A 27393-nucleotide genomic window follows, 5' to 3' on the forward strand; every position below is an offset into this window, starting at 1 on the left:
TTCTCTGTGTGTGTGTGTGTGTGTGTGTGTGTGTGTGTGTGTGTGTGTGTATCCCCCTCAGAAGAGGTCTTTTATCAGTTACTTGACTGCCGCTTTAGTCGGGGCATTTTACATTTCTGTGAACGTTACCTTTTTGTCCCTGTGATCCTGCTTGGGACTCTTTGCCTTCATGTCCGTTTGCCATCACTCCGCAGCGCCGCTGACCCCCCTTGTTAAGGTCTTCCGTGTGCTTGCTCTGGAATAACGAAGCCTTAATGAGCTTCGCCTCCCTCTGCATCGCTACTGCCGGCTGTCTTTAAGCCGGGATCCTGTTCCCTTTCCAAGATCAGCTTGTCGTTTTATGAGGACAGCCCCTGCCTGAGTTAGTAGGGACACATGCGACTTCTGCTTGACCTGTCTGCCCCCCCCATTTTCTCCCACAGGCCTCCACGCCCTACAGCCTGGACTCGGACTCCATCGGAATGGACTGCATCATGTCTGGAAGTGCCTCCCCAACGTTGGCGATCAACACTGTGACAAACAAGGTACCCGAGGGCTCCTGCACCACAGGGCCCTGGCTGATAAAGGCAGACGCTTTGCGTATTGTCCTGCTCTCATCTCTCTTTTTGGTATTGATCTCAGCTCTTTAAATCATTTTAATCTCCAGTCGTTTGGTATATTTCAGACTAAGTAGTTTGCAGAGTAGCAGAAGTGCTGTACAGGTGTTATCTGTCTCCAGGTGCCTTACAGTCGGGCAGCTATATATCGCATTATCCATAAGCTTCAGCTCTCTAACTCATTCCACAGTGTGTGTGTGTGTGTGTGTGTGTGTCCCCTCCAAGTTGCACTCTTATCCTGGTTCCATCGGACCATAATGACACAAAAATGTGTTTTTGTGTCTGAATCCCCGCATTGAAAGGTGTATTTTGACTATGCATTCTGACTGCAGTCTTTGGGTTCCTTTGCAAACATCATCTGCAGATTCAGTAGCCGGGTTAGCGGCAGAAAGGCCCACAGAAAGGCCGCTGGTCCTCTCAGCTCGCTCTGACTCTTTGACACTAGGCTCTTCCACAGTGTTTACCCATGGGCTGGGCTTTAGGAGCGTGGGTACCTCCCCAGGACAGCTACTGCTTATAGCTTACAGCTGCAGAAGGGTGTGGGTGGGCCAGGCCCATTACATAATACCTGAGGTCTTCAGGAATTGGCTTTAGGAGTTTCTCAGCGTGATGTGGCAGGTGATGTCTTAGGTCTCATTATGCTAATGATCCTAGCAAAAGCCAGACCTCTGCTTTCCAAAGTCAGAACTTAAACGTATAGAACAGAGAGACCCCTGAATGGTATATAAGCCAGTATATGCGACAGACATCTTTATTTATGGACCGCACTGAGAATGTTCTTGAGTCAGCCTGTCTGCCATGTGATGTCACAGTTCGCTTTTCTATACACCCATAAAGTGCTTCTGTCAGTTGCCTAGCAACAGATGCAGCAGTGGCTCGGACAGATTAAAATGATGCCTCCAATTTATTTTCTGTTGCAAAGGATAAAATGAGCATCAGCATGTAGTCAATTAATTTTGTTAATCTATTCACGTAATAAATGAATGTTGCTTCTTCACATATGCTGGTAGCAGCACATGTATGATCTATGGGGTCCAAAAATAGCCCTGGCCTTGATTGACCTTGAAGGACCTTGATGTGATGGATTTTTGGGAAATGCCCTGCTGAAAATTGTGCACCATATCATAGGTGGGGTGTGATCATGCATTTTAATTGGTTCCATTGATGAAGTTATTGGGGGGGGGGGGGGCACGACTGCTTTAGGCTAATAGACTGAGATTTTATTAATAAACACGAAAACATCATATGGGATCATGGCCTCTTTAAGTAAAATAATTCCAGGAGTAAAAAAAGAAACTCAATGAAGCACTGCAAGAATGCAACTGTGTTGTTAGCTTAAAAATAAACACGTGCTTTGGAGGACTGAACTCCATAGGCAGTAAGGCTTGGATTCAGGGAGGGACGGGGTGCTGGGCTGCTAACAGTTCACAGCTAACTCTCAGAATTCTTCCAGCAAATTTAAAATTGTTTTAATGCCCCAAAGGTTTGAATGCTGAGGAAACCTCAGGTCAGAGTGTAAACTGCGCATAGCATGACAGACGGTCACTTACTACACAAACCTGGCGTTTCATGTTATGGAATTAATTTTTCTTTCTTCATATTACCGCATGGTTCTAATATGGACATTTTTTATTTTTAGTCATTGGTGTGGTTGTTCTGAGAGCATAAATATTAAATTTGTTGTTGCACATTATTTTGTGTGTTAGTTTTAACATCGAACCAGTTAGTTTTAAAATCATCCCTGAAGAATGTCAGTGTTAAACACTGTATGTAAAAGTTTAATGAATGTTTTTCAGTAGAGTATACCTGAATTATTATTGTATGTTGTTTTACAGACATGATAAGCACATCCTTGGTAAAATCCTGCAGCGTGCAGCATATTTTGGTTTTATCTTTAGTAGTAGTAGTAGTAGTTGTGCTATTAGCAGTAGCAGTGAAGAGTAGAAGACATTTTATGACCCAATACTTAATGAACAATATGGAGGAAGGACGGGTCACTTTGATTATTTGTCGGTTATTTACTCCTGCCTGGCTGTAAAATGCGCTCTGGGTGTTCGCCGGGTGCCCCTTCACACTGCTCTCCTGCCACGTGCTGCTAGCTTTAGCATGTAACCGCCGACTACAGCGGTGAGCTAATGTCCGTCATGAACGTTTCTCCCTAATTCATCTTCCTGTATTTCCTCGACTTCATTCTCAAGAACCTTCCTTTCATCTTCAGCTTTCCCAGAAATCCCCAGTCCGTCTCCGCACCTGTCCTCCGTAACGCAAATGAGATAAATGTTGCTTGGAAACTCTTTCATGGTACTGCTAGTTTTTGTTTGTTCGTTTATATACTGAGAAGATGGATTCTTGGATTTTTTTTGAGCCGCGGCGTTGCCACGGTTTCGGCGTGGGTGAAGCGTGTCCCCAGGTGTGACTTGGGTGTCTCTTTTCAGGTACCGCTGTACAACACGGACCAGGACGGCAGTGACAGCCCCAGGAGCAGCCTTAACAACAGTCTGTCAGATCAGAGCCTGGCGTCCGTGAACCTGAACAGCGGAGCCACCGTGCATAGCTACGCGCCGGTACTGTGCCCCGCCTTTTGCGTCACATACAGTATGTCGCTTTGGACAAAGGCTTCTGTTAAATAAAGAAAATGCAAATGTCCAGTTCATCTATGAAGACATTAGATAATAGGAACCCACTGCCTTAAGTTTGCAAGTGCAAGTCTCTGAAGGGCAGGTTATGATCGCAGACGTTTTAACATACAAAGTGTGGACGAGCGTACGGGGGCAGCGCCTTCGGATGAGCGTGGTAGTGCTAGTTTCAGCCTCATGCTAGCAGATGTTTCCAAACGTCAGAGGTTATGAGGTTCATGGCCGCTGTCCATGAGGAGGGGTTGTGTGCTGGGAAGTACTTCAGAAATGTAGGAGTGCGAACGAGGGTCCACAAACACACACACACACACACACACACACACACACACAGACACACACCTTACCATAGTGTACAGAGTATAAGAGCCATTCAGGGGTGCCAGCGGTGGGTGGGGGGTCTTTCAGTGCCTTTGCTAACGTGCTTGGAGCTCGTTATCTACCCTCCCACTGAGGAGAGCTGCATAGCTGCCCTTCTAATTGTCAAAAATCAGCTATTAAACTGGGAGACGGGAGCTTGCCATCTATAAGCAGCCTAACTGGCAGGCTTCCAAGACCCGCCACAGTTCATCGTGCGACGAATCGATGAAATGATTTGCCATCTGCTCTGCCCCACTTTATCCATGCGTGCAGTGAATACACACACATATATATACACACACACACACACACACACACACGGAACGGTGAATTATCACGCTTTCCCATTCTTTTGCTCCGCGTGAAGTGTGTCAGCTGGCAGCACCGAGTAAATATGGCGGCCGAGTTGGCAAACAGCAAAGCTGCCGTTCTGTCCAGCTACTTCCCGTGCAGGACCTCTGTGATGACAGAAATCGCCACCTTGCCTAAGTACATTAGATATGGATTTTTCTAAATTTAGAAAATTAATTTGATCGCTTTTTTAATAATCTTCCTGGTTTTCTTTCCTTTTAATTTATAGCAAACGTATCGCAGATTGGTGCTGTAAGAGGAATGCGCCGCAACCAAAATGATTACGAACAAATAACGAAAGTATAAAATACAATAAACAACATTAGGAGAGTGGAGTATGTGGTGGTTTAGACAACAGTAGACTGTTATTAAGCGGATGAGGGTTTCTGGTTGAGTCTGCTAGCAGTTGGAGTGAATCCAATCATCACTATGTCGATAGCCTTGTACAAAAGCCTAATCACCAGACTCAGAGTCAGCATAGTGAAAAGTTTCTCTGTCGTAGGAAATGGTTTTTTTCAGCACCCTGAGATGCCTGTGAGGTTGTTATTGTTTTCTCACCGTTAACGTTCCGCTGTCAGTCCCTGATTAGTTCAGTCTGATCTGGTCCTCACTGGTTCCGGCAGAGCAGTCGTGAACAATCGTCGCCGTCTTTGGAATCATTAATTTATCAGAATTTCATAAACCTCTACGGCTAAGAATGGAGGCAGTTCCTGGTCTTTTTTCTGGATTGGACATATGTACCATGTTCACAGTTTTTCGTAAGTGTCCCATTTTGGGGAGGAAGAAATTCCAACTTGGTCATAAAGATGGAGCTACGTTGGCAGAATGCTTTATGGAATTATCCAGGGAAGAAGTCTGGCCTGGGGGCTCTCTTTGGGACGTAAAACAAATGGCCTTCCAGTAAAAGAGGAACGTGGGCTTTTCCTGGTGTGGTTCCGAGCCTTTGGTGAGGGAGACTCTTCTTCAGTGGTCTGGTTTCTGGGTGAACATTACACCATGTAACATTCATTTGAAGAACAAGTTGGTTGCTACTCTGTCCACCTTCTGAAAATTTGTGTTTGTGTTGCTGTGCCAGAATTCTCCATTCATGGCATTTTCCTTGAAGATAATCCAAGTCCAGCCCAGACAAATTGGAGTTCTTCATAATTTGTGGCCTTTGGAGGTTCTTTGTCCCTCAGTTCTCCTCTTTCCAGGTCTGTTCTTTGTGTCTCATTTGTCCTTTTCATATAAGGCATATATTTCTCTGCCTTTTAGCATCACCGTAGCATAATCCCACATGATATCAGGAATGACTGGAGGAATCCATATTATTGAGCTTACGTCTGCGTGATCTGTTCAATATCCTTATTAAGGAAATCGAGGCCGGAGAGCATAGAAGGATTCAGCTTTGAGGATTTAGACTTGAGATTTTACTTGCTAAAATTAAGCTTTCGATCCACGTGAAAAAGTGCATGGCTCCTGTTTCACAAGCACTCACATAGTTTCTTAAAACTGGTGATGGGAAAAGCAATGCAGACAGGAATGGCATTTATGTACGCTGGAACAAAACGCAAGCCTTCAAAAAATGCGACTGATCTCTCTGCAGATGTCAGGTGCGCAGTTTTCAGCATTCAGTGTTTTCAGTCTTTGTGTAAATTTGAGGTTTCGGTTTTGTAGGATGCGGTGAGTAGCCCACTAGAGCTCTGGATCCAGGACGTCTTTCATTAGCTGTGATGCCGGACGTCACTGCAAGGTTCATTCATGGTTGCTCTCATGCCGACTCTGTAGCTGACATGCATATGTCACATTACAAGTGGGTATTATTTTATAAAGCTATAAAACCTAACTTTGTAGCAGCACCAGCAAATGGTGAAATTTGTTTCTGATAATGAAACACCTTTTTATTTCTTTATTTTTAAACGCAAGGAATGCAATGAATTTTTAAGATTTTGCAGCTTCTGAACTAAACCCCAAATTATATATTGGTGCCTTGGTCTCTCCTAATTAGTGTCACCCTGGAGGACAAGTCTACAGACACGGAAGACCTGTAGCATTGTGGGAAATTCTAACAAGGCCGATCAGTGGACATTTAAAAGACATCAAATGCAGCTAGAAGAACTTGGCTGACATCGAAAGATTCTGGTGACGGGTTAACGGGATTGTGCCCAGTCGATATGTCCATTGTGTAGGTCACCCAGTAACTGTACACCACGTTCTGATGCACTTTGCCCATCCGGTGGTTCCATAATTAAGGTCATGCATTGACATCCATTGATACCCGAAAGGTTGTGGGGGAAAAGGCTCCGCAGGGCAGGGTTTTAAACCTGGAAATGTCCTGCTATGGAAAAGGGCATCATTTTGGGGGGAAATGGAATCAATGAAATGAGTCTGCTTCATAGCAAGTAGCTGAAGACCACCTGCCAGAGCTCTCAGGTACCTCCTGAGGCATCGCACCCTCGAGCCCCCAGTAATGTTTTCCTGCCGCCATTCCCTAACAAAAGCGCTAATTAGTGACGCTCTCATTTACGGCTTCGCATTGTAGCCCGTCTCGCACTTAAACACGGAGGTAATAAGAGCCTCTGCCTACAACCCTCCCACCCCCCCCCTCCCGGCTGTCCAAAGCCCAGGCACCCAGACTCCAATTAGGTCGGGTCACGTGAGATCACGGTGAGTCAGGCGACGCCAGGAGAGTCCCCCGTTCAGGATGATCACTCCTGGCGCTTAACGGGATGCACGGGCGCCGGCGGGGGCCCGCGTGCCTCTGCCCAGTGCAGATACCGAACGTGGCAGGACACTGCCTCCACTCTAACTCCCCCGCAGCTCTGTGCGTCTCCCTGCCCCCAGCAGACAGGGTGCTGAGGAAGATGCCCTCGTGCTGTACGGCGCTGGCCAGCTCCGCCGTACGCTTTAAAGTTTTTCTAATCATCAGTCCCCTTTAAAGTATAAAGATGCATCTTTTCACTTTAAACTTCTGAGTGTCAAACACTTGGGCTGAAGACCAGAAACGTTTGCTGGATTTATTTTCAGTTTGGTTCTGTGGTACGGTGCGGTTTCACGCCTCCAGCACTGCGGGTTTGATTCTCACTGTGCATGCCTGCGTGTGTGTGTGATGCATGCATGTTTCCCTGGTGTGTGTGTGCGTCCGTCTGTCTCTCTTCTCCGTCTATGTGGCACCTTCCGGACCTCTACTGTGACTGTGTCATTATTGTTGCCAGTGTTACCTTGTAGTGACATTGTTAGGTCAACATTGTAATTTTCCAGATCAAATGTGGAAGTCTTTTCAAAGGATGACTCATTTGGCTGCCCCCCTGCCATGTCTGCAGGTTACCAACCACCCAGAACCTGTTTCCCAGTCCATGAGTCTCCAGCAGCCGCCACCCCAGCCTCAGTACAGTATCCCCGACCGGGACAAGCAGCTGCTCTTCTCTGACTTCGAAGATCTCAGTGCCTCCTTCCGCAGTCTCTACAAGTCTGTTTTCGAGCAATCCTTCAGCCAACAGGGTGAGTGTCCTGGCCGGCCTTCCTCTGGAACAGCAGCACTGGTGACCAGACCCCCCCCCCCCCCCCAGAATAGAAAGGGCTTGTTGCCTTACCGGGAATGGTGTTCATCACAAACCCAGAGGTCAGACTTAGAGGCTGCCATGTCACTGGGAATCGTCGCTGAGTTCTGATGTATCATTTAAATATGAAGTTTGTTCTAAGGATTTGTTGGGCACTGCAAAGAGATAATGATATATTTTCGTTTGAGAATAAGGCTCAATTTATATTCAGAAAATAAGCGTCACAAGACAATCACGAAATGTGGAGTGACAGGTTGCAGTCGTGCCGCCCCCTTTTCCAGCTTTAAAGCTTGGTGGGAGGAAAGCAGGCTGAATGGTGATGAGGTTCTGCTCTGAGGGACTTTTTAGCTGCGGCTCGCGAGTTCCTGGGGTCATACGCTACGTTGAAGTGGCTCGCTGGCCTTTACTGTCAACCACAGTAGTTCGGAAACACCGGTATTTATCTGAATGTGAAACTAGGGAGAGTTCTGGATAAGAGTCAGGGGACTCCATGGTCGTTTTTACTCAGAAGCCAAATTTGGGTCGTGGATGGCCAAAAATGGGGCCTCACTGGCCAGTGTCACCAGGCCTGTCCTGAGCTGTCAGTCATGAAATGGTTCAGTGACGATGCTGCTTCCCGGTGGGTTTGATCCAGTCACTGGGATCGCAGGGTGCTCCCTTGGCCCCTTGATGTACGGTCAGCTCCATGCTGGGTTAAAGCTGAAGGAAAGGGGGGGGGGGCAGTGGAATGCGTGTCATAGCCAGCACCAACAAGCAGATTCAGCTGGAGCTATTAACGGGGTGAGAGCGAAGCTCCGCATTTGCCATCGCCATCCCTGTCCTCTAGCCAGCATGCTAATTTCGCGGCTTTAGCGTTAGCCATGAGGCTAGCACAAGCACTCTAGAGGCAGCTGCTAATCGCTTACAGAGTTCCTGTTTGGACGGCGCGCTCCTCGCACGATAAGTGATCGCAGCTGACATCATTCAAATGCGCTCTCTCTCGACCATGGCCGCGTCCCGGAGATGGGCGCTGGGGGACAAGAGATGTTTTGTTTTTTTTTTAATAAAAAATAAATGTGTGGGAGCCCCTGTAGGACTGACATTCTGTATAAGGCTCCCTGACCTCTTTAATCCTTGTTTTTAAAATTTTGTCACAAAAACGGTGCAAGTCGCCAGAAATTCTTGCCAGAAATCCTTTAAAGTACTCACAGCGGAGGAGAGAACTGCAGTCTGTCTGGCCTCATGAATGGATTTGTGCAGTCTTGGCTTAGATGTCAAATCCAATTAAGAGACCCTTGAAATGTCAGGCCTTTTAGAGAGTATGTAACGTGTGATGCTGTTTATTTACTGCAAACAGCATTAATACATTGTGTCTTTCGGCTGTGAGGTGTCAGAGTAATCTGTGCCCCCCCCCCCCCCCCAGCCACCTTTATGAGACCAGCAGCTTTGGAGTAAAACCTAATAGAACAGCCAGTGTGTGCTGCACATTCCGTTTAAGATATGTAAAACCCACTGCTTAGCCTAACTGGCACCCCACACATCCTAAGCAGCAGCCAGTGCCTCTGTCGCCAGTTGATTAATGCAGGTGTTTTCCACTCAGCTCTCTCTTGCTCACCTCTGTTACCCCGGGTCGTCGTTTGCGGGGGGTGGGACTGTGCCCGTTGTGAGAAGTGCAGTATTGAGGTTGGTTTTCTGCCCCATCTGCAGGTCTGATGGGCATTCCCTCAGAGGGCTCTCAGTGCCCTTACCAGGACTGCCCCAGCCCCCACTCCCACCAGGGCAGCCAGGTGGCGCTGTCGCACAGCGCTCAGCTGCAGGCCCAAAACGCCCACAGCTCGCCACATGGCCAGCACCGCCACCAACACCACGCCCCACACCCTCAGCACTCCCCACATCCACATCCATCCCAGCATGCCCCGCCACACGGGCACCATCCGGGCCAGCACCCACCGCTCTCTTCCCAGCATGCACAGCACTCCCAGCATGCACAGCAGCACAGCCAGCACCCCTCCCAAGCACAGCACTCTCAGCACCCTTCCCAGCATGCACAGCAGCACGGTCAACACCCTTCCCAACAGCATCAGAACCACCAGAATCAGTCCCATTCAGCTCAACAGCAGATGTCCTGCAACTCTGGTAAGGGGGGGCTTCTCTTCTGTGAGCCTGGCATCAGCAAATCATGTACAATAGCTATTTTCATGTTGCAAGTCTTACTGCTCCTTAATTTAAAACTGTAGCACCAGTACTGATGCTGTCTGCAAAATTAGATTTTAGAGTAATGCTGACTTCTAGTGGTAAGCTGTGGTTTTTTGTGTTGTTCATTTTTGTGTTTTTTTTTTTTTTTGTTCTGCGTATGAATTTTTGCATTTCTCTGACCCACTTGGGTCCACCAGTGGGTCTCCCTTCGGACTGGTACCCCAACCTCGATACCCTGAAGGAGAGCTGTCGGATCGCCAGCAGCTACAACTGGGCGGACGTGGACCTCTCACCCTTCCAAGGTGACGCCTCTGGCCGCGGCCTCCTCTGCCAAATACCACCCGCTTTACAGTCACGTCGGTTTTTGGTGGCCTGCAGTGAGCTGCTCACATCTTTGGGCTCGTGGTTTGCAGGAACATCAGTCCGTGCTAATGAGTAGACGACACGGAGACCAGGAAGCAGCCGTCTGCAGTTCCTTGTCATTCCAGTAAAATACATGTTTCATGTAACTCGGTAGAACCTGTTTCTTAGCTAAGCTACTGCAATAGGTAACTGAAACAGAGATCCAAGTAGAGAGAGGGGGGGCTTGAGGGTGTTGTTGGAAAAGAACGAGCCAATCGGTGGGTGGTTCTGGAATGTTCCATGGGGTCCGTATTAGGCCTGGGTTGGATCACAGTGGCTTCCTGGATTGCTGCCCCACCCCATTCCCAGTCCAGAATCCAAACTGCCCACACTTGATGCTGGGATGGTCTCTTTGCCCACATCCTGTCCCTTATTGTCTCTTATTGCCAGGTCAGTACGTCTTTGGCTTCAGTATCTGGCTCCGTATCAGCTCATGCGAGATGTTATGCTGAATATCATCAGTTACATGGAGCATACAGCAGTATTTAAGATGGCACCATAATATGAGATTAATATATTTACAAAGCAGTTTTTACCCCAAATTCTCTTCATTTGTGGTCTTTAAACATATCAGTAATGCAAATTAGTATTCGGTTTCACTAAGATTAATGAATTGTTCAATGAATTAATTGTTCGTAGTGCTGGATTTGCAGTAAATCGCTGTGGCGATGTGTCAGATGCAGAGCAGTATTCAATCCACTGCACGAGCAAGCGCAGTTAATTCAGAAATCAGCGGAAGTGTGCGATTAAAAATATTTGCTTTTATGTGTCGTTGTACTGGGGTTTGAGTTGTTGCATGAAACAATGGGCATTAACCGTGTGGAGTCAGGGTTTGCACATCTGCAGCTTATAGATCAGGGCTGGGAAGTCTTGCCCGCAAAGGGCCGGTGTGTGTCACGGGACGCCCGCGATCGCTGGGTGAGCGTACAGGCAGGCGAGCGAGCAGGAAAAAGCAAGTGGGCAAAGTAAGGGAAAACGGGGTTTAATCGTAGGACTCAGGGCAGGAAACATCAGACACTGACTAACATCATCTAACCACAATGACAGACAATGGACTCAGGCAAGACACGGACTGAAATACACAGGACTGAGCAAATTAACTATACACAGCTGGATACAAATCGGGGGAAAACACGTGGGTAATCAGGGGGCGTGGCACACGGGAGGAGCGGACGAGCCGGGCATGACAGTGTGTTTGCTACTTTTGGGGTAACCCAAAAAGGCTGTTCACACCCAGGTGTGAGGACTTTTCAGCCAATCAGTCCTCTAATTAGTGACCTAATTAGGGAGTTGCAGTGAGAACCTGCATACACAGCGGCCCTTTGTGGATAAGATTGGCCACCCCTGTTATAGATGCTTTAAATAGTGAATCTGCAGGGGCTCCCTAAGTAAAAACTGCAGTGCCTCGTGTCTGGTGTGATGGTTCTCTTATCCTTTTTGTCCCTGAGCATTTCCTGTTAGTGTCCTTAGTTACTGGGAAAGGCCTTTTTGCTTGAAGTGTGTACTGCTTACTGACGTTTAAACTGCAGTATTTCAGTTATATAAAAAAAATCTTTCTGCGTATTATATCCACAATAAAAGCCAGATGCCCACAAATTCCTGGAGGGAAAAGGGGTAAAACACATCTGAGAGTTTTACAGTCTTGTTTTGGCCATGGTATATATCATGGTATATATCATGGTATATATGGCATCATTAAAGCACCTTGCTCTTATTGCCCAGCGACGCACCCAGTATTTAACTGAGGAACATGCATTGCTCCGATAAATTTGCTAATTAATTTCTAAGTATTAGAAAATGATTTCCACATTAGCAACTCGCTACCCCACCTGCTCCAGTCACCCCAACAGACGCTGTCAGCAGCTGTACCACTGGTTCTTCCGGGGGGTGACCACCAGCCCGTACTGGCCTATATGAATTTTGTATCTTAAATTTGCTACATTGAAATATACGACAAACTTCTGAGGGCGCTTCCTGTTAAAAACTGAGTTCTCTGTAAATAATGTGAGTCGCTCAGTTCGTATGATGTTTGTGGTGTTTTTTTTTCCATTTTCTTTTTATCCAGGCTTAAAAGAGAGCATGAGACAAGCTGATCTGAATAACTGGTCTCTGGATCCATCACAAATTGCAGACCTCTGTTCATCGATCAACCAGTTCTTCGCCCGCACTGGCATCTTCCCGCCACAGGGGGCAGTGCAGTCTCCCATGTGCCATGGCTCCATGCACCCTAACAAAGCCAACCAGCACATTAGCACAGGTCAGCTCGCAGCATTATAATAAAAGACAGTCGGAATACAGAAACAGCTTAGCGCAGTGTATCAAGCTCATATCTCTGTTCTTTCAGGAAATCTGTACATGGACTCCAGGCAAAACATGCCTTCCATGATGGGCCCCCCCGGCTATCCCCACGTGCCCCCCATGGCCAGTGCAGGTCCCACCTTAACAGGTAACTGCCCCTTCCCATGTGTGCTCATTGTCTCCCTCATGAAATCCAGTAAGTCAGACCCTCCCCCCCCCCCCGACTGCAGGGCACCACGCGCAGATGAACCAGCAGCATATGATGTCGCCCGGAAACTTCCAGATGCGTCGCATGCCTGCTGACGAGATCCAGGATGATTTTGACTGGGACTCCATCGTGTAGGCCCCACGCAACAGTGCGGGCGTTCATCAGCGTGTGAGGTGCACCCGGCCGGGCCATCCTATAACCAGGGCGGGGGTGTCATGGGAGAGGCCCTCCCGGACACCTGCCCAAACCACTCACAAAATAAGGCCGAGTTCCTTTGAAGACAATCATATTTAGTAGGATGATTTTTGTACCACCTGGCAGGTAGCACATACTTTAGCTTGAGCAAGCTGTCCAATCTGGTATTCATTTGTGTGTCGCCTCGTAGAGGCCTTGTTCCCTTTCGTGAGGGGGGAGGGGGGGTGTTACCCATTACCTCCCAGGCTGTGGGGCTCAAGGGGGTTGAGTGTCAAGAGGCGACCTGTGACCTATGACCTGTGTCTCTGTTTAACGCTTCATTCATTAACGCAGCAGTGTACATCACCAGTGTGCTTAATAGTAACACACCCTGAACAGCGTGTACCAGAATAGCCTCATGGAGGGGGGGGGGGGTGTGTCATCTGTATGCTTCGTGATAACTAACAGCATAGATTTTAATTTTGAACAGTCTGACAGTACAGGGTAAGTGATTCCCAGTTGTCAGCACCCTGTTCTGCCACTGTGAGGCAGTATTCCACATTCTTTTACTTCAGGGACCCGTCGTACCACTTAATTGTCCACCTGAATCCCACCGAGACTGGAGTTGATTTTGCTTTGAGTTAGTCGACCCGGAGTCGTGCTTCCGAATGACTGGTTCGCCATCTAGTGGCCATCTCGGGCACAGAACCCGAAAGCGAGAATGACAGGGTTTCTCTTACCTGCTGTTGCAGTGGGTGTTTTACCGCAACATTAATCCTGTTAAAGAGCTGAATGTGACAGTGGAAGTTGCCTCCGCTGCCAGAATCCTCAGTTCTGCCGCAGTGTATCGGATAAACGCAAATTATCTCCAGGATCTCAGCGCCGAAGCCAGCGAGGTGCCGTCGTGTGTGTGTGTGTGCATCACAGGTGAGGCAGAGCTGCTGCACTCCACAATGTACACAGCATCACCACTCCTAGGAAATTCTTTTCCTGTTCCTCTATGCTGTAATTGTGTGTGTGTGTGTGTGTTTTTTTTTTTAGCTCTGTTTAATATTCAGACTATTAACCAATCAGCTGATGCAGCCACTTGTCTGTCAGCCTGTCCGAGGGGCTTTGGTGCCCTGTGTGTGACTTGTGTGCTTGGGGCTGACGTAGCTAATCCAATGCAGCATTTAGTCACTGTGTGCTGAACTGCAGGCTTCTGCGTGTGTGGATGGGAGTGTGACGTCACCTGGCCCCGTGTACTATGCTGACACTCGTTCGGACATTTAGCATCCATTGTAAAGGGTAAGTGTCTGGCATGAAGATGAACTGCCACCCCCAGGGCTCAATTAATGAGTGGGGTAGCCTGGCAGAGGTGTGTGATTTCCCCCCCCCCCCACAATGTAACAGCTGCTCTCAGCTTGTGTCGAAGAAGCACTTTTCACTCTGACACTGTTAGATTCGTGTTTGTGTCCCATGTGATTTGAGAAACTGCAGCTCCAGTCAGCCGCTGATCTCAGGCTGCTTTTTAATTGGATGATAAATCATAGGGAATCCCTGTGAGGCTGTAATACTAGTGATTCCTCTGTTTTGAATTGGGCCCTGTGAGGGACCTTGTCCTCACACAGGAAAGGCCCCCACGGCCGCTGGCGTGCTCCCTCGCTCACTCACCCCTGTCCAGTTTGCAGGCCTGAACAGTTCTCCAGATTCAGGCTGTGACTTGTAGGGGTGCGTCGATGAGTTTTAATTCGGACCGTGTCCTTCCTACGACTGGGCATGGCAGTGCCGCTGAGCATGAGAACGATGAACGGCACCGTGGAACAACATCGCAGCAATAGTAACCCTGTTTGGTCTGACGCAAGCCATCCAATCCAAGTGATAAGCTAACTTTTGGGTCAAATTCTGATGAACTCTTCTTCTGAAAGGTCTGGAAGTGTTGGAAGGGTAACGATTCCCGGGAATTCTGTGATTGTAACTCAAGGGCACAGCATATGATTGGCTCCCCCAGGTAACGTGGGTAGGGAGGTTTGAAACCTGTAGTGTGAGAATAAGGGTTTTTTTTTTATAAATAAAAACCAGGAGGGGTTTCTATTAGTCTCTGAATGAATAAGAGGGAGAGAAGAATGTTGGGGGCTTGGGGGGGCTGAAATTGAGACATGGAAAAAGCAACCAATTAAGAAAAAGAGTTATTCTTAAAATCTCTGTGTGTGTTTTCGTGTTTTTTAAGACAAATCCACTTTTCCTGTACCGGGGTGATTGTTCAGCATTGGTTAGGGAAGCACATGCAGGAGGTCGCCCTCTGATGTAAGCGAACTCTGCCCAAGACCTGTTTTATTCAGTGTTGCTGTGTGTCGTGCTTACTGTAAATATGTCTTTTTAAATGGTCCTCTTTCCCCCTGTGGGTGCGCGTGGCATCACACAGGAAGGTGGTGCGTAGAAGAAAAAATGGACAGGATACAGAGTATTTTATTATTCATTCAAAAGGCGATACAGAATGTATATATATCTATATTGTATATATGTGATGGAAATGCATTGGCTTTGTGTGACCTTTTACCTGTACCGCGTTCCTGTTTCAGTGTTTAGAGATGTTATTCGCTTGTTTTTATTTTAAATCTTGTATTTTGTTTTCTTTTTTATTGCACGTTTTATTACAGTATCATGGCTGTCTAAAGACACAGCTAGTCTCTGTATCGGTTTAGTGCTGTACAATACCTGTGTCATTAACAGTTGACCACCCACCCCGACCCCTTGCCCAATATGCATGAATGGCACTTACAGAAATAAAATGTTAACTTCACTGTGGAATCGCGTGCTTTTACCTTCCTCTGTTCATCTGTGCTGCATTAAATGCTGTCTGGCTGGCTGGCTCTCTATTGGTTAGCCACGGTTTTTGGTCACTGCTTTGTTGGTTTCTGGAAAAGGGTGAATCAGGCAGTATTAACAGCACACAGTGATGCTGTCGCCTGCAGTGTGTGTCACAGTCCCAGGCCTGCATGTCTGTCAGACAAAGTTCTTCATGTTGAACATTTAATTGGGTTGGACTTCTTTGAACTTGGGCAAACTGCGTTTGGGTCTCTCTCTGGTGTTTCATACAGACCTGATCCTGCTTCTCACTTAATTGTATGAAAATCTGTACTGCCGAGGTGACTTTACTGGGCTGAATATGCAGCCTGTTTGTCTGCTCATCCATAGAGCACATGAGCCAATGGCTGACTTTTTAATTTTTTTTGCCAATTACTCAGAACGCTTAAATATGCCCATGCTGTGACCGTATGGAGAGAAGCCACCCTCTCTGCGTCATTGTCACCCCTTATTTTCAGGGTCAAAAACTCTATGTGTTCAGGGGCCACTTTCTTAAGTATCCCTGCGTAGTATCAGGTTAGACCCCTTTTGTCGCCACTTGAAGGGTTATAAAGATCAGGGAAGCCATTCTGGACACCACCATGCATGGAGCTGTCGCTGGACACCCTTATTAATTAGAGGAATTGCGTAATTATGCTGTCATCCTGCCACCAAGGCCGAACGATTTATCAATTCGAAATCATGATTTAGGATATGCATTATACGGGGTGTCTGACCCAGGGTTTGAAACTGTCCTGAGAACAGTTTTACAAATTCATGCTGTCGTCCTTGTGTGACAGTGATTCTCACCAAACAGAAGTGGCCCGAGCAGGGACACCGTAAGGTGGGGGAACGTTAGGACGATTACAAGGGCCCCTGAGTGACAGAGGGCCTAGAAAAGTTGGAAAATAACTGGATTGGTCTGGACTGGGGGGCCCAATATGACATGCCTTCATGGGAGGCAAACGCCCACATACAGCAAACGCATGAAAAACATTCAACAAAATGTGCAAAAAAAAATAATGATTCCGCTATTGAGCTGTAAGTGAATTACCTGCCTATTACATGGTCAGAGATTGTTTGCAGAAAGGTCCCATTATCAGGGGTCCAAGCAGTGTTGGCTGCTTTTCTTACTGGAATTGTTTGGTTTGTACTATTATCACTTTATGTAACAGTCACGGATTTTGTGTTGGTTTTATGTTTGATTGCAAATGTTTCATGAAGTGTCATGTTGACCATCATAAGCGAATAATGTGGCTGCAGACACTGTTCTCAGGTTCTGCTGCTCTGACGCCGCTGCTCTCTGACGCCGCTGCTCTCTGACGCCGCTGCTCTCTGACGCCGCTGCTCTCTGACGCCGCTGCTCTCTGACGCCGCTGCTCTTAGGCTGGAATTATATCGTGATAATTATCAATACTGGTTCATATGAAAAAAATCATCAAATATTTTACCATATCACCCAGCCATAGACTGATATCAAAATTGATTTATACACAATTATTTTGGGTACTGTCGGTCTGTCACTAGACATTACAGCATTGGTAAGATAAGGACAAAACATTTACCTTTGACTGCAATCTTTTCCATAAATTTCCTATACACCAGTCCTGTATACCACTCGGAAAATACTTGTATGCATGTAAACTTTTATAAGCTTTAAACTGATTACATATGTATCAAGATGTGGTGTTAACTAGATAATTGAAGATGTCACAATTCTTCAAGTCGGGAATATTGCCTTTGCTGCAGAAGTACAGAAATATGACTTGGTAATGAGTATGGACTGTGTATATCAGCCTTGAGTCTCTTTTGATATCTGGTATTACTTGAGATTTATGGGTTATCTAAAGACTAGATGATAGAAGATCACCATCAACCACAGGTGTGTTTCTATTGCAATTCGTTGGGTTTTTTTTACCGACAAAATGGTGGCGTAAACATGGGAGACATATAGTTCAAAATGCATCTGTGACTAGGACAGCAAGTCTTAAGTCTTTGTGGTGTATCAAGAGCCACGATATTCAGGTTGATGTCTGCATACCACCAGGAAGGAGGGACCACAGCCAAAAGAGGTATCTTTGGATGTAAGAGAAAGTTGTCTCAGGGATTAGGGGTGGGTGATATAACCTCAAAATTACATCATGATATTTCAAGGAAATTAGCAAAAATTATATTTATGAAAATAAAAAATACTGAACGGTTGATCAGTGATTTCAGCTTGCAGGGAGCAAAATTGATTAGCGCAAGCAGAAAACAAAATGAGAGCCATTTTCCATTCTCAGTTTCCAATGAGCTACTGTCATTGATGACAGACGACCGAATTCGAAGTGTGAATCTATCGCCACGCGGGGCCAGCTGCAGCATTATAGTGCAATAGTAGTGACACAGCACAAGTCAAATGTAAACACAAAAGTAGCCTAGGTGGTGTTTTCCATGGAAACCTTAAGTAAAAGTATAACAGCTGCTTAACACTTTAGTTTAACAATAACTAAAACATCTTAAACCTGTAACTCTTCGGGATCCTGCACAATACTGTCACTTAATACAATTGACCTCAAATGTTAAGTTTGAATGTAAACAAACAGCAGCAATATAAACAAAATATAAACACTTACGGCTTATAAAAATAAACTAAAAATGGTGTCAAAACTTAAATAACCGTTACCTTGCATCTTTTTTTCATAACCATAAAATTAGGTAGAATATTAGGGCTGGAACAATGAATATAATCTTAGCACCACCTCCCTTTACTTAAACACATACTCTCGTGTATACAAGTTCAGTACATACAGCTACCATCTAGAAAGTAAATCTACGTATAATTATGTTTTGCTAGATTGCCATTTCTGTGTCGTGCAGTTGCTTTGAATTTGTTTGATTTCTAATTCATTAAGTTCTTCCTGTCTTTCCAATTCAAATTCCAAGTCAACACCTTGTTCGGTGTGACCAATTCAAATTGTAATTTATGAATGGAATGGAGCACAATTCATAAATTCTGAATTTTGCACAACCCTGCGAGGCAACCTTCAACATTGGCACCCCCCCCCCCCCCCACCCTTTGCTAAGTCAGCCCCCCTCAAAAGATTCTTCCCTGGGCTATTGTCCGTCTTGCTTTTGCTAAGGTCTGCCACTGTCGCCATATTCCTACCCCGCTGGAGCTCCCCTGGTCAGTCAAAAGTGAAGTGATGGTGAAGTGGAAACGTCTGGAAGGAAGTTCAGCTGCGAGGTGAGGGGGGGGGGGGGGGCTAAGCTCACAGAAAGGGACCTGATCACCCAGCAGCAATACCCAACCTCAATGGCAGCAGATCCCACCAGCAATGTTCCAGCATCTAATGCAAAGCCTTCCAAGAAGTGTACAGGCTGTTACAACAGCAACAGGCTGACTAGCTTCGTATTAAAATCCTTCTGGAATAAAATGGACAAGCTGCTGTTATCATACTTTTAGATATATAGTGTATTTATGCACTTATGGCTCATCTGTTAACAACTATTAACAAATCTGGTCTCTCATGAATTGGGTATTTTTTTGTCAAACAAACTGCCATTTCTTGGATGTTTATCGTACCACGTTCTGTAAACTCCAGGAACAGCAGTGAGCAACAATTCCACATGAAGGGCTGTTTCTCAGATGCTGAAAACAAGTCTGGCGCAAACAATCGCTCCATGTTTAAAACCAATCAGATCACATGTCAGTCGTTCTAATACTCAGCCAAGCAGTAACTGAACCTCTTGACTCTGTCTGCATGCTGGAAGTATTCTGGTGCAGTCACAAGATTCACTGTTCGGAGGCTCAGACTGTTTATGTTAACCAGCAGGTGTATCTAATAAACTGGCCGCTCACTGGGATACGTCACGCATTTCATCTCCCGTTATGTAAAAATCCAATATCTCTTTCAAAGACCAAACAGATATGCTATAGTAATTTCTCAGGTATTTATGGCGGTTTAACAGGTGATAGTTTCCAGAACGTTCTGTTGTATTATGTTTCACAACGAGGACAACAACATGAACGATGTTACTACACTCGCTAATAAATGTGATTTATTAATGCTTGCTATATCTCACTTTGCAGATGTAATTCTCACTTAAGCAGTCTGTTTTCAGGTAAGTAAATTTATCCAGCTGAATCGGACTTTAAGTTTAACTTGAGTTACTTGTCTTTTCTTATCAGATTCCTCGTAAAATAGAACCTTAATTACAAACCCATATGCCGTGATGGACCCGCGCCCCATCCGCAGTGCTCCCCTGCCCATCCTCGTACTGGATAAGTCATTATGGACTTTCATTCAATTCCAACATTTCTCTATTTGAATCGGTAACTTAATATCATGCATTTCTTATGCTTATGTACAGCAGCCATTGAATTACCTTCTCTGCATTCATAGGAACATTTAACATTTTGAAACAGAAATTACTCGGAATCTACGCAGTGTGCCCTTTCTGTTCATCCTCTTTACCTTTATATCTATATAATTTGGTGCGCTAACGATTTTTTTTCCCGGCAGATGTCGCTATTACACAAAGATACGATGCACCAATCCCAAGCATATGTAATGTCGCGTGCATGTAACAGTACGCATCCGCAAAGCAATGGCACATTCGCTGTGTGAACCGGCTGCTTCCTTAATCTTGTTTATACAACCATTTGTTCTTGTTATATTGTTGTTGTTTCTATATTGTGTTTTTTTTTTAAATAGGTAAGTCTGGCTATGACTAAGTTTGCGGGATTATAAATAAAAAAAGCAATTTTTGCATTTATTATTAATTAAGTGCAAAATATTTTTTCAGATTATCAAGTAAATTCTTACACAGAGACACAGTTCCAAGTCTTTGCCCCCACCGACCTGGAAGAAGGAGACAGAGTGGAAAAACTCTGGCTCGTCTCATAAATGTTTTGTACAGTTTGTCCTTTGCTTTGCTGACTGTAGCTATCCTGGAACTGGTAAGTCTGAATTAGGCATATATAACTACTGCCTCGGCTGGCCAGCTCTTTAGAGCCATCCAAAGGAAGGGGGGCAGGGCTTGACTCTGCCCACACGTCCCAAGCTCCCCCCGAACAGGCACACACATCCACACGCCCGCTCACTCGCTCGTCACTCTCCATGCGCCCTCCAGTGCACCGACAGACTCCGACTTCTGACCTGAAAACCACCACAAAGCTTTATTTGCAGAAGTTTGTGGAAGATCCAACTGGCTGCGTGTGCTTGTGTAGGCGTGTCCTCAACCTGCACCTCACCCCCCCCCCCCGCTGACCATCTACCTGGGCACTGCACCGCGCCCCAAAGTCGGCCTGCTGTGTTGCGTGGATCGCGTGAGAGGAAGAGCTGTCACCATGATGCCAGGCTGGACGCTGCCGTTACTGCTCCTGTGTGCCCTGGCTGGGCCCCTGTGCTCCGACACGCACGCAAGTAAGTCGCCTCCTCCCTCCTTCACCTCCCCTGCTCCTGCTTGGCTGCTCCTTCCCTGTCTGCCAGTGCTGAACTGAACCCTGTTTCTGTTATCAGCTTCAGTCCGTTTCAGTTTCAGAGTATATCATATTCTACATGTGATCTCCATCCATCCATTCTCTAGCTGCTTGTCCAGTACAGTGGTATAAGGATGTGTGTGTGTGTGTGTGTTTTTTTTTTCTTTTTCTTTTCCACTACTTCAGTTTCAGCTTCTGCATCATAGCAGTCGTTTAGTGCATAGTGTGTCGTTTTTGTGCTGATCTTTTTGTTAATTATCAATTGTTAGCAAATTGAAAGAAAATGAAGCAGTTTTAGGAGGTCTAAGTATAGTCTGGCTTCCCCCATTGGTATACGCTCCCTCGCCGTAACACTGGAGGTGAGGTGTAGGTTTGGCTCCGGATGTCTTGTAACGGGACAGGGAGCCGGTCACCTGTCTGTAGAAACTCCCCTGGTGCTGGGCCGGGGGGGGGGGGGGTTGGCCCGGCCCTGGGTCAGACACAGTGCTTGTCAGCGGGCACTCTGTATGTGTCCCTCTTGCTGGGAGTGGTGGGGGTTGGGGGGGGGGGGGGTCCTTTCTGTTTGCGTCATGTGGTCCATCTTTAGCAGGGTGTCACTAGAGCTGGGGGTGGGGGTGTTAAATTTAACCCACAGCCTTTCATGACGGGATGCCGTTATGGGGGCCAGCTGGACTTTCTCCCTAGACCACACCCAAAGAAACCCTCAGCGCCACCTGCTGGATGGTGCTGGCCACACCCTTTCTTGCTCACGTGCGCTCAGTCACATGGACAAAAACACTAATAACACACAGGCTCTGGGCACACAATCGACCCCCCCCTCCCTTTAGTGAAACTGGTCTAGTCTTGGTCCCAGAAGAGCAGAGGGTGAAGTGTTCCCATCTGGATGTAGGGAACATGACTTTGGCAGGCAGGCCAGGCGAAGGGGTCTCCTTCCTCTCACCCTGTGGGCTGAGTGTTTTCGTCTGCTGGCCTAATTGCGGCATGTCAATTGCTTGGGAGTGCCCACCCCTGCCCCCCACCCCCAGTCTGTGATAGGAGGTTCTTCCTGGCAGTGCGGTTGCCAGAGTGACTGGATCTGGGACGGAGTGATAACAAAAACACTGATCGACAGTGGGAAGGTAAAAAAAGAATGAAAAATGAGGGAAGGGGGCCCATGCGATGGTTCCCTCTCCGATAAGCTCCGCTTTAAAGATTTCTGTCTCCTGTCTGGCTGCGCAGTCTTGGGAGAGGATAGCGCGTCCTGCTCCTATAGGGAAGCATTTCAGGCCTCTTCCATAAAGCCCCTACTTATCAGCTCTGCCTGATACCTGCTGTGACCCCTAGGTGGCGGAGCAGTTAAGAACCTAATCCCCACAAGACTTTCACTTTCCTAGAATGGCTCTGCTGTGACCTTTAGCTGGACACTTAACCTATGTCCCGTCACTGAAAAGCATTCTGCTATAAAAACTTATGCACTATGCAGCTGTCAGCTGTGTATTTTCTTCCGTATCAAAAGTGTTGCCAGGCAACTCGATTATTTTTTGACGCCGCCGTTCCCTCCCTTTGTGACACGTGCCTGATGGCTAAGGGAGCTTGCGGGCCAGACCAGGACATCATGCTCGTTCCAAGCTGGTGACTAAACCACAGCTGCGGTTTAGATGCTGCATGGGAGATCTCGACTAGTAGCCTCATTTCAGACGGTAAACCGCTAGACAGGAAAAGTACGGGAACTGCATTTTTTTTTCTCTCATTCTTCCAGCAGGAAGCTTGCTGCCTCCCCTTTATGGAGCCCACCACCTCAGTGCAAAAGAGAAACCTGTGGGAAGCCCACGTCTCTCTCTCTCCCACATCTGTGAGAGTTTCCGGTAGTGGAAGAGAAACAAACCCTCAGCTAATTGTGGGAAACGAGGCTGTAGTGAAACATTTGTATCCGGGATGGTGACTTTAAGGCAGGAGATGCAGGATGGAATTCAATCCTTACGGGCAGCACAATGGAGTCTTAGCCAAAGCAGTGTGAGCCCATCGTGGCTGTTTCTAATCGCAGTACGGCAGAAGTGAGGCTTTGGTCTCTGAGCTCGTCTGAAGCACCACTGAGGCTTTCCTGGGCACTTCCAGTAAAGGTTTCGTTTGGGATTTTTTGGACCATTAAACCGCTCTGCTGGTTCGGATTTATAACAGCAGCTGTACCAGTAACATGATCAGAAAATCAAACAGGAATGCCGACTCGTATTAGTCGAATGCAAATCAACTCACCAATTGTTCCTAGGTTTGTATAGATTGTTTATACACAAGACTGTGTGGACAGACCTATTAATTACAGGAATTGCATAATTAAGCTACACTCATTGATGGCACAGGCGTATAATTAAGTACACGTTTACTCAATCTGCAATACACATTAGCACTGGAATGGCTGCTCGCTCAGAAGAGGTTAGTGACTTTCCACTTGGCACCATAATAAAACATCTTTCCAACAAGTCACTTCAGCACATTTCTGTCCTGCCAGAGTCCCGATCAACCGCAAGCGAAGTGAAAACGCCTGCGATCGAGTTCATTTGTGAAGTGGCAGATGAGATGAGCTCACAGAAAGGGATCTGATCACCCAACATCAATACCCAACCTGAATGTTAGCATTTAATATAATCCATCCATCCATCCATCCATTTTCCAAACCGCTAATCCTTCTAGGTCATTCAGTATAATCACTCAAGAACATCCGTCTTTTTCTACGCATCCATTCTGTTAACTGCTTGAAACAAGTAGCGTCAGAATATCTTAAGACCTAGGCTTTATTTTTTTCAAATGTGTTTTTAGTCATTAAACTTTCCATTAATTATACGCAGCGTCTGATTTTGTAGTTTATGAAGTTCAACTTGCCCCTGAAAAAAAAAAAAATCACCCTTAGTTTAAATACAGTAGTTAACGATGACCATTTTTAGTTACGTAAAACAGGACACCGCATAACACAGTTTATGCACAGGCCCTTTTTTCTTAATTATATTCCTGAAAGCCTCTCCCTTCTGACTCGCTCTTGCTGCACTGGTAATCTGAGTGCCCGTCTGTGCTAGGCAGGAAATGATGTAACGTACATGGAACGCGAGTGACCTATCTTGGACCGGATAGGACGAAGGGCGAGGTGGGAGTGGCTAACCCTACTGAAGGAGTGGGATGAGGCTAAGCTCGGCTTCAGCATAGTTAAATTGGTGCGCCTCACCGTTATGATCTACAGATCTGGAATGGAACAAAAAACACAGCGTACTGTCCATCAAAACGTCGAGTGTTACCCAAATGGTTCAGTTTTTCCTAAGAAGGTCATCATGCATTGGACATCCTGTTGGTTATAAGGTGAGATTTTTGGAATGCCCGGCAGTGGTACATTTTTATTGCCCCCTCAACACATACCACCCGACACTGGACTGATTGTTCTTGAACTAAAAAGAGGCACCTGCATCATTTTCTACCTTAGTTCAGTTCAGTGCTGAAATTCTTATGTCTTAGTATTTTCCACTGTTCCTGCTTTGCTGTTCACGTGATCATGTGTGGCAGTTGGCTTCGTGCCAAATGCCGTGCCGCTGCCCGCAGGACCCATCGTCTGCTCCATGTGGAATAGTGTGTGGTGCCGTGGGTTAGGAGTCTGGGAATTTGCCGGTACAAATCTCACGGCTGGCACAGTAATTATATCACTGTCGGGCTCTTGAGCAAGGCCCTTAATCCCGACTGCTTTAAATGTGACAATAACATTTAAGGCATTCTGTCTGAATCTCCTGCTGTGTCCCTGTGTGCTGCTCCTCAGGTACTATCGTGGTACCGACCAATGAGAGTACAACTACCCCGGAGGTCACCTCCATGACTGCAGTCACCGAAGAGCCCACAGACAGAAGTACGACATTCTCTCCTAATGCTACAGAGCCATTTGTTACCTCGAACCTAACAGAGGCTCCGGAAATCACCTCCACGGTTGTCGGAGATACAGAGGAGAATACAAGTGTGGATTATACCACAGTAACTGCCACAGATACCACCTTCACTGACAGCTCCACAGTTGTCGCTACAGTGATGGGGGATGGCGGATACACAACTGAGATGCCACACTTAAATTCCTCACTGATTATAGAAGATGATGAGGGTAAGGAACACCCCCCAAAACAACTAATCCTACAAGCTTTTGAACCAAGATTTCCTGTCAAACGTTTTCCTATTTCTACCCAGGTGGCCTGAGCACAGGGCAAGTTGTGGGCATCGTGATTGGCTCGCTGGTGGCTGTAGTGGTCGTCATTGTGGTGGTGGTGATGGGGATGCGTAGGATGGGCCAGTACTCGTGAGTACTTTGATTACTTTTCTCAATTCAAATCACTGTGACCAGATAAATTACAGACTATTACTTTGGGTAAAGCAACAGGTGACACATATCATATAGCACAGCACTGGGGGGGCAAACATCACTTTACTATAGAATGGGCCGTATGGTCAAAGTGTTGTCTAGGATGGGATCACTTATGAATTTCACAAATGAGCAAATCCATCATACAGTTTACAAGATCATTGAAGTCAATATTATGTCATTAAGCATTTAACACCCATCAAATTACACATTATATTTTAATACATTCCGGTTGACTGATGTGATTAAAGTAAAGGTAAAGTCAAAATTCTTGTCAGTTTTTACGTGCTATTGTTGTGTTTTTTGTTATTTGTTTAATTACAATGCAAAGTCACCTGGTTAACTGTTAGTTAACTTCTAACAGACGTGTGGCATATTTACTGTGAATATCAGCTGTTTCTCTTTCTTTCAGCCCCTGAGGAGAAAAACTACCTGGCAGGAAGAGCAGTGTTCTGGGGGCTGAGAGTTTTCCATAAAGACTACTGAGTGATGTCATTTCCTGTCATGAAATTCTCCCAGCTCTCAGACTTGCCCAGCTCCGCTCTGGGCCATTACCGACAAGGCAAGCATCTAGGCCTGCTCCTGTCCTGACCTACATCTAACATCCACCATCAACCAAACACCAGCTTTAAACCCCCACTCCTACTTTTGGATCCTAGGTTAAAAAAATGCAGATTTTTCACATAGATCAAGTGCATCGCTAAACAAAATATGTAACAGGGTCCAGTTTGTGCGATGTGCGGGAAATCAGGTAAAATGCGACAGGGTTTGAGACGGCTTGTAACTGGCGATACGTGCACTGACCCACGGCGTGCTAATGCATGCTGGGTTTCTGTCGATCTGAGCCAGAATACTCGTACACTGAAAATGAGATTATCTGACGTTTCATGGTCTTTTGTAGGTGAAACTAGGCATCTAGGTAACTTACAGAACATTACATACAAGTACACAGTGCAGCTCAAGCTAATGTGGCCCCAGACACAATAAAGCCTCGCATTGTCACCCCAGCCCTGTACTGAGACTCCGTAAAGCAATCAGTTCTGCGTATGTTCTAGTACAGTGCTGCTGCCTGGGCTGCCTTGCCACAGACAAACATAAAAATAAAAAAACATAATGTCTGAAAACTAGCTGAATGCCACTCAGCATTCTCTGAATAAAATTTTGGGTGTTTGAATGTCCTGTTTGTCACTTGAAAAACACCCTTTTCGTCGAATAATTAAACAATTGTCCTTTTCATTGGATGGCTTCAACAAGCACCCTTTTTATTGGATAGCTCTGCAGATTTAACTAGAACACGTTGCATATAAGGTTGTTAATACACATTGCTAGCATTGATGGTGTTATTGTTACTTTTGGTTTCTCGACAATGGTATATCTGTACCTGACCAGGTAATATGCAAAAGCATTCATGCCAATCATTTTCATTCAGTGCACATGCATGGAAACCTTCGGGTGGTGATGCTGCACTTACTGTCAGTATTGTGTCAAGTAGAAAAACACCAACATTGTTCAGTATTAATGATCATTTTCAGTATAGCTTAATTCTGTACTGTCTTAGAGTGCTGCCTTAACGCTGCCTAAAGAAAACATGTAATACTTCAAAACTCTTAGTCATTTTAGTAATTTTCAGCTGTTCCTGCTTTGTTGGACCCTGCTCCGAGTACAAAATCTGTACCTTTAGTGTGCCATCAGATTGAGTACATTGTTTAATTTAATTCACGTTTTCAGTTCACATTGTCTCAATAAAAATGTGAAAACACACAATAATTATCTGTGAAGGTCTTTCCTCCCCTTATTAAGCGATAACCTTTTGTGTCCTTAGCCTGGGTGCCCATGCTATCAAGCTCCATGCTCACGATCTTGATGTGCTACAAAGAGATCCATCTGAGTTTCGCTGGAAAGTACTTCTCCATATTTCGCTCCTGGTTTCAGCCAAAGGCTCTGCGCCCTGGGAGGTTGTCAGCCGCCCTTTTCAGCGTTATGCTGATGAACACTGTCCCAGGGGCC

General features: G+C 46.1%; 2 protein-coding genes across 2 annotated transcripts in view; both read left to right on the forward strand.

Annotated features, from left to right (window-relative positions):
- The window catches only part of LOC125744596 (forkhead box protein J3-like), a 68367-nt gene extending 52849 nt beyond the window's left edge, over positions 1-15518 (forward strand). The window contains exons 5-12 of the mRNA XM_049016587.1: positions 423-524; positions 3032-3160; positions 7243-7420; positions 9166-9594; positions 9852-9956; positions 12122-12313; positions 12401-12502; positions 12585-15518. Coding sequence (XP_048872544.1) covers positions 423-524; positions 3032-3160; positions 7243-7420; positions 9166-9594; positions 9852-9956; positions 12122-12313; positions 12401-12502; positions 12585-12697 — 1350 coding nt within the window. The 3' untranslated portion in view covers positions 12698-15518. The remainder of the gene's footprint in view (positions 1-422; positions 525-3031; positions 3161-7242; positions 7421-9165; positions 9595-9851; positions 9957-12121; positions 12314-12400; positions 12503-12584) is intronic.
- A 5029-nt stretch (positions 15519-20547) lies between these two features.
- On the forward strand, positions 20548-27153 carry si:ch211-156j16.1 (uncharacterized protein LOC564557 homolog). The gene is made up of 4 exons (XM_049016588.1): positions 20548-20970; positions 24799-25131; positions 25215-25323; positions 25799-27153. Exons 1-4 carry the CDS (start codon positions 20895-20897, stop codon positions 25803-25805), a joined length of 525 nt encoding a protein of 174 aa, XP_048872545.1. The 5' UTR covers positions 20548-20894; the 3' UTR covers positions 25806-27153.
- The last annotated feature ends 240 nt before the right edge of the window (positions 27154-27393 follow it).

Source organism: Brienomyrus brachyistius, chromosome 6 (assembly GCF_023856365.1).
Source record: "Brienomyrus brachyistius isolate T26 chromosome 6, BBRACH_0.4, whole genome shotgun sequence".
Lineage (NCBI taxonomy): Eukaryota > Metazoa > Chordata > Actinopteri > Osteoglossiformes > Mormyridae > Brienomyrus > Brienomyrus brachyistius.

Coding starts and splice junctions, on each gene's coding strand:
- si:ch211-156j16.1 (XM_049016588.1), top strand. CDS start 20,895: ATGATGCCAGGCTGGACGCTGCCGTTACTGCTCCTGTGTGCCCTGGCT. Junction 20,971..24,798: donor GTGCTCCGACACGCACGCAA/GTAAGTCGCCTC, acceptor GCTGCTCCTCAG/GTACTATCGTGGTACCGACC. Junction 25,132..25,214: donor GATTATAGAAGATGATGAGG/GTAAGGAACACC, acceptor ATTTCTACCCAG/GTGGCCTGAGCACAGGGCAA.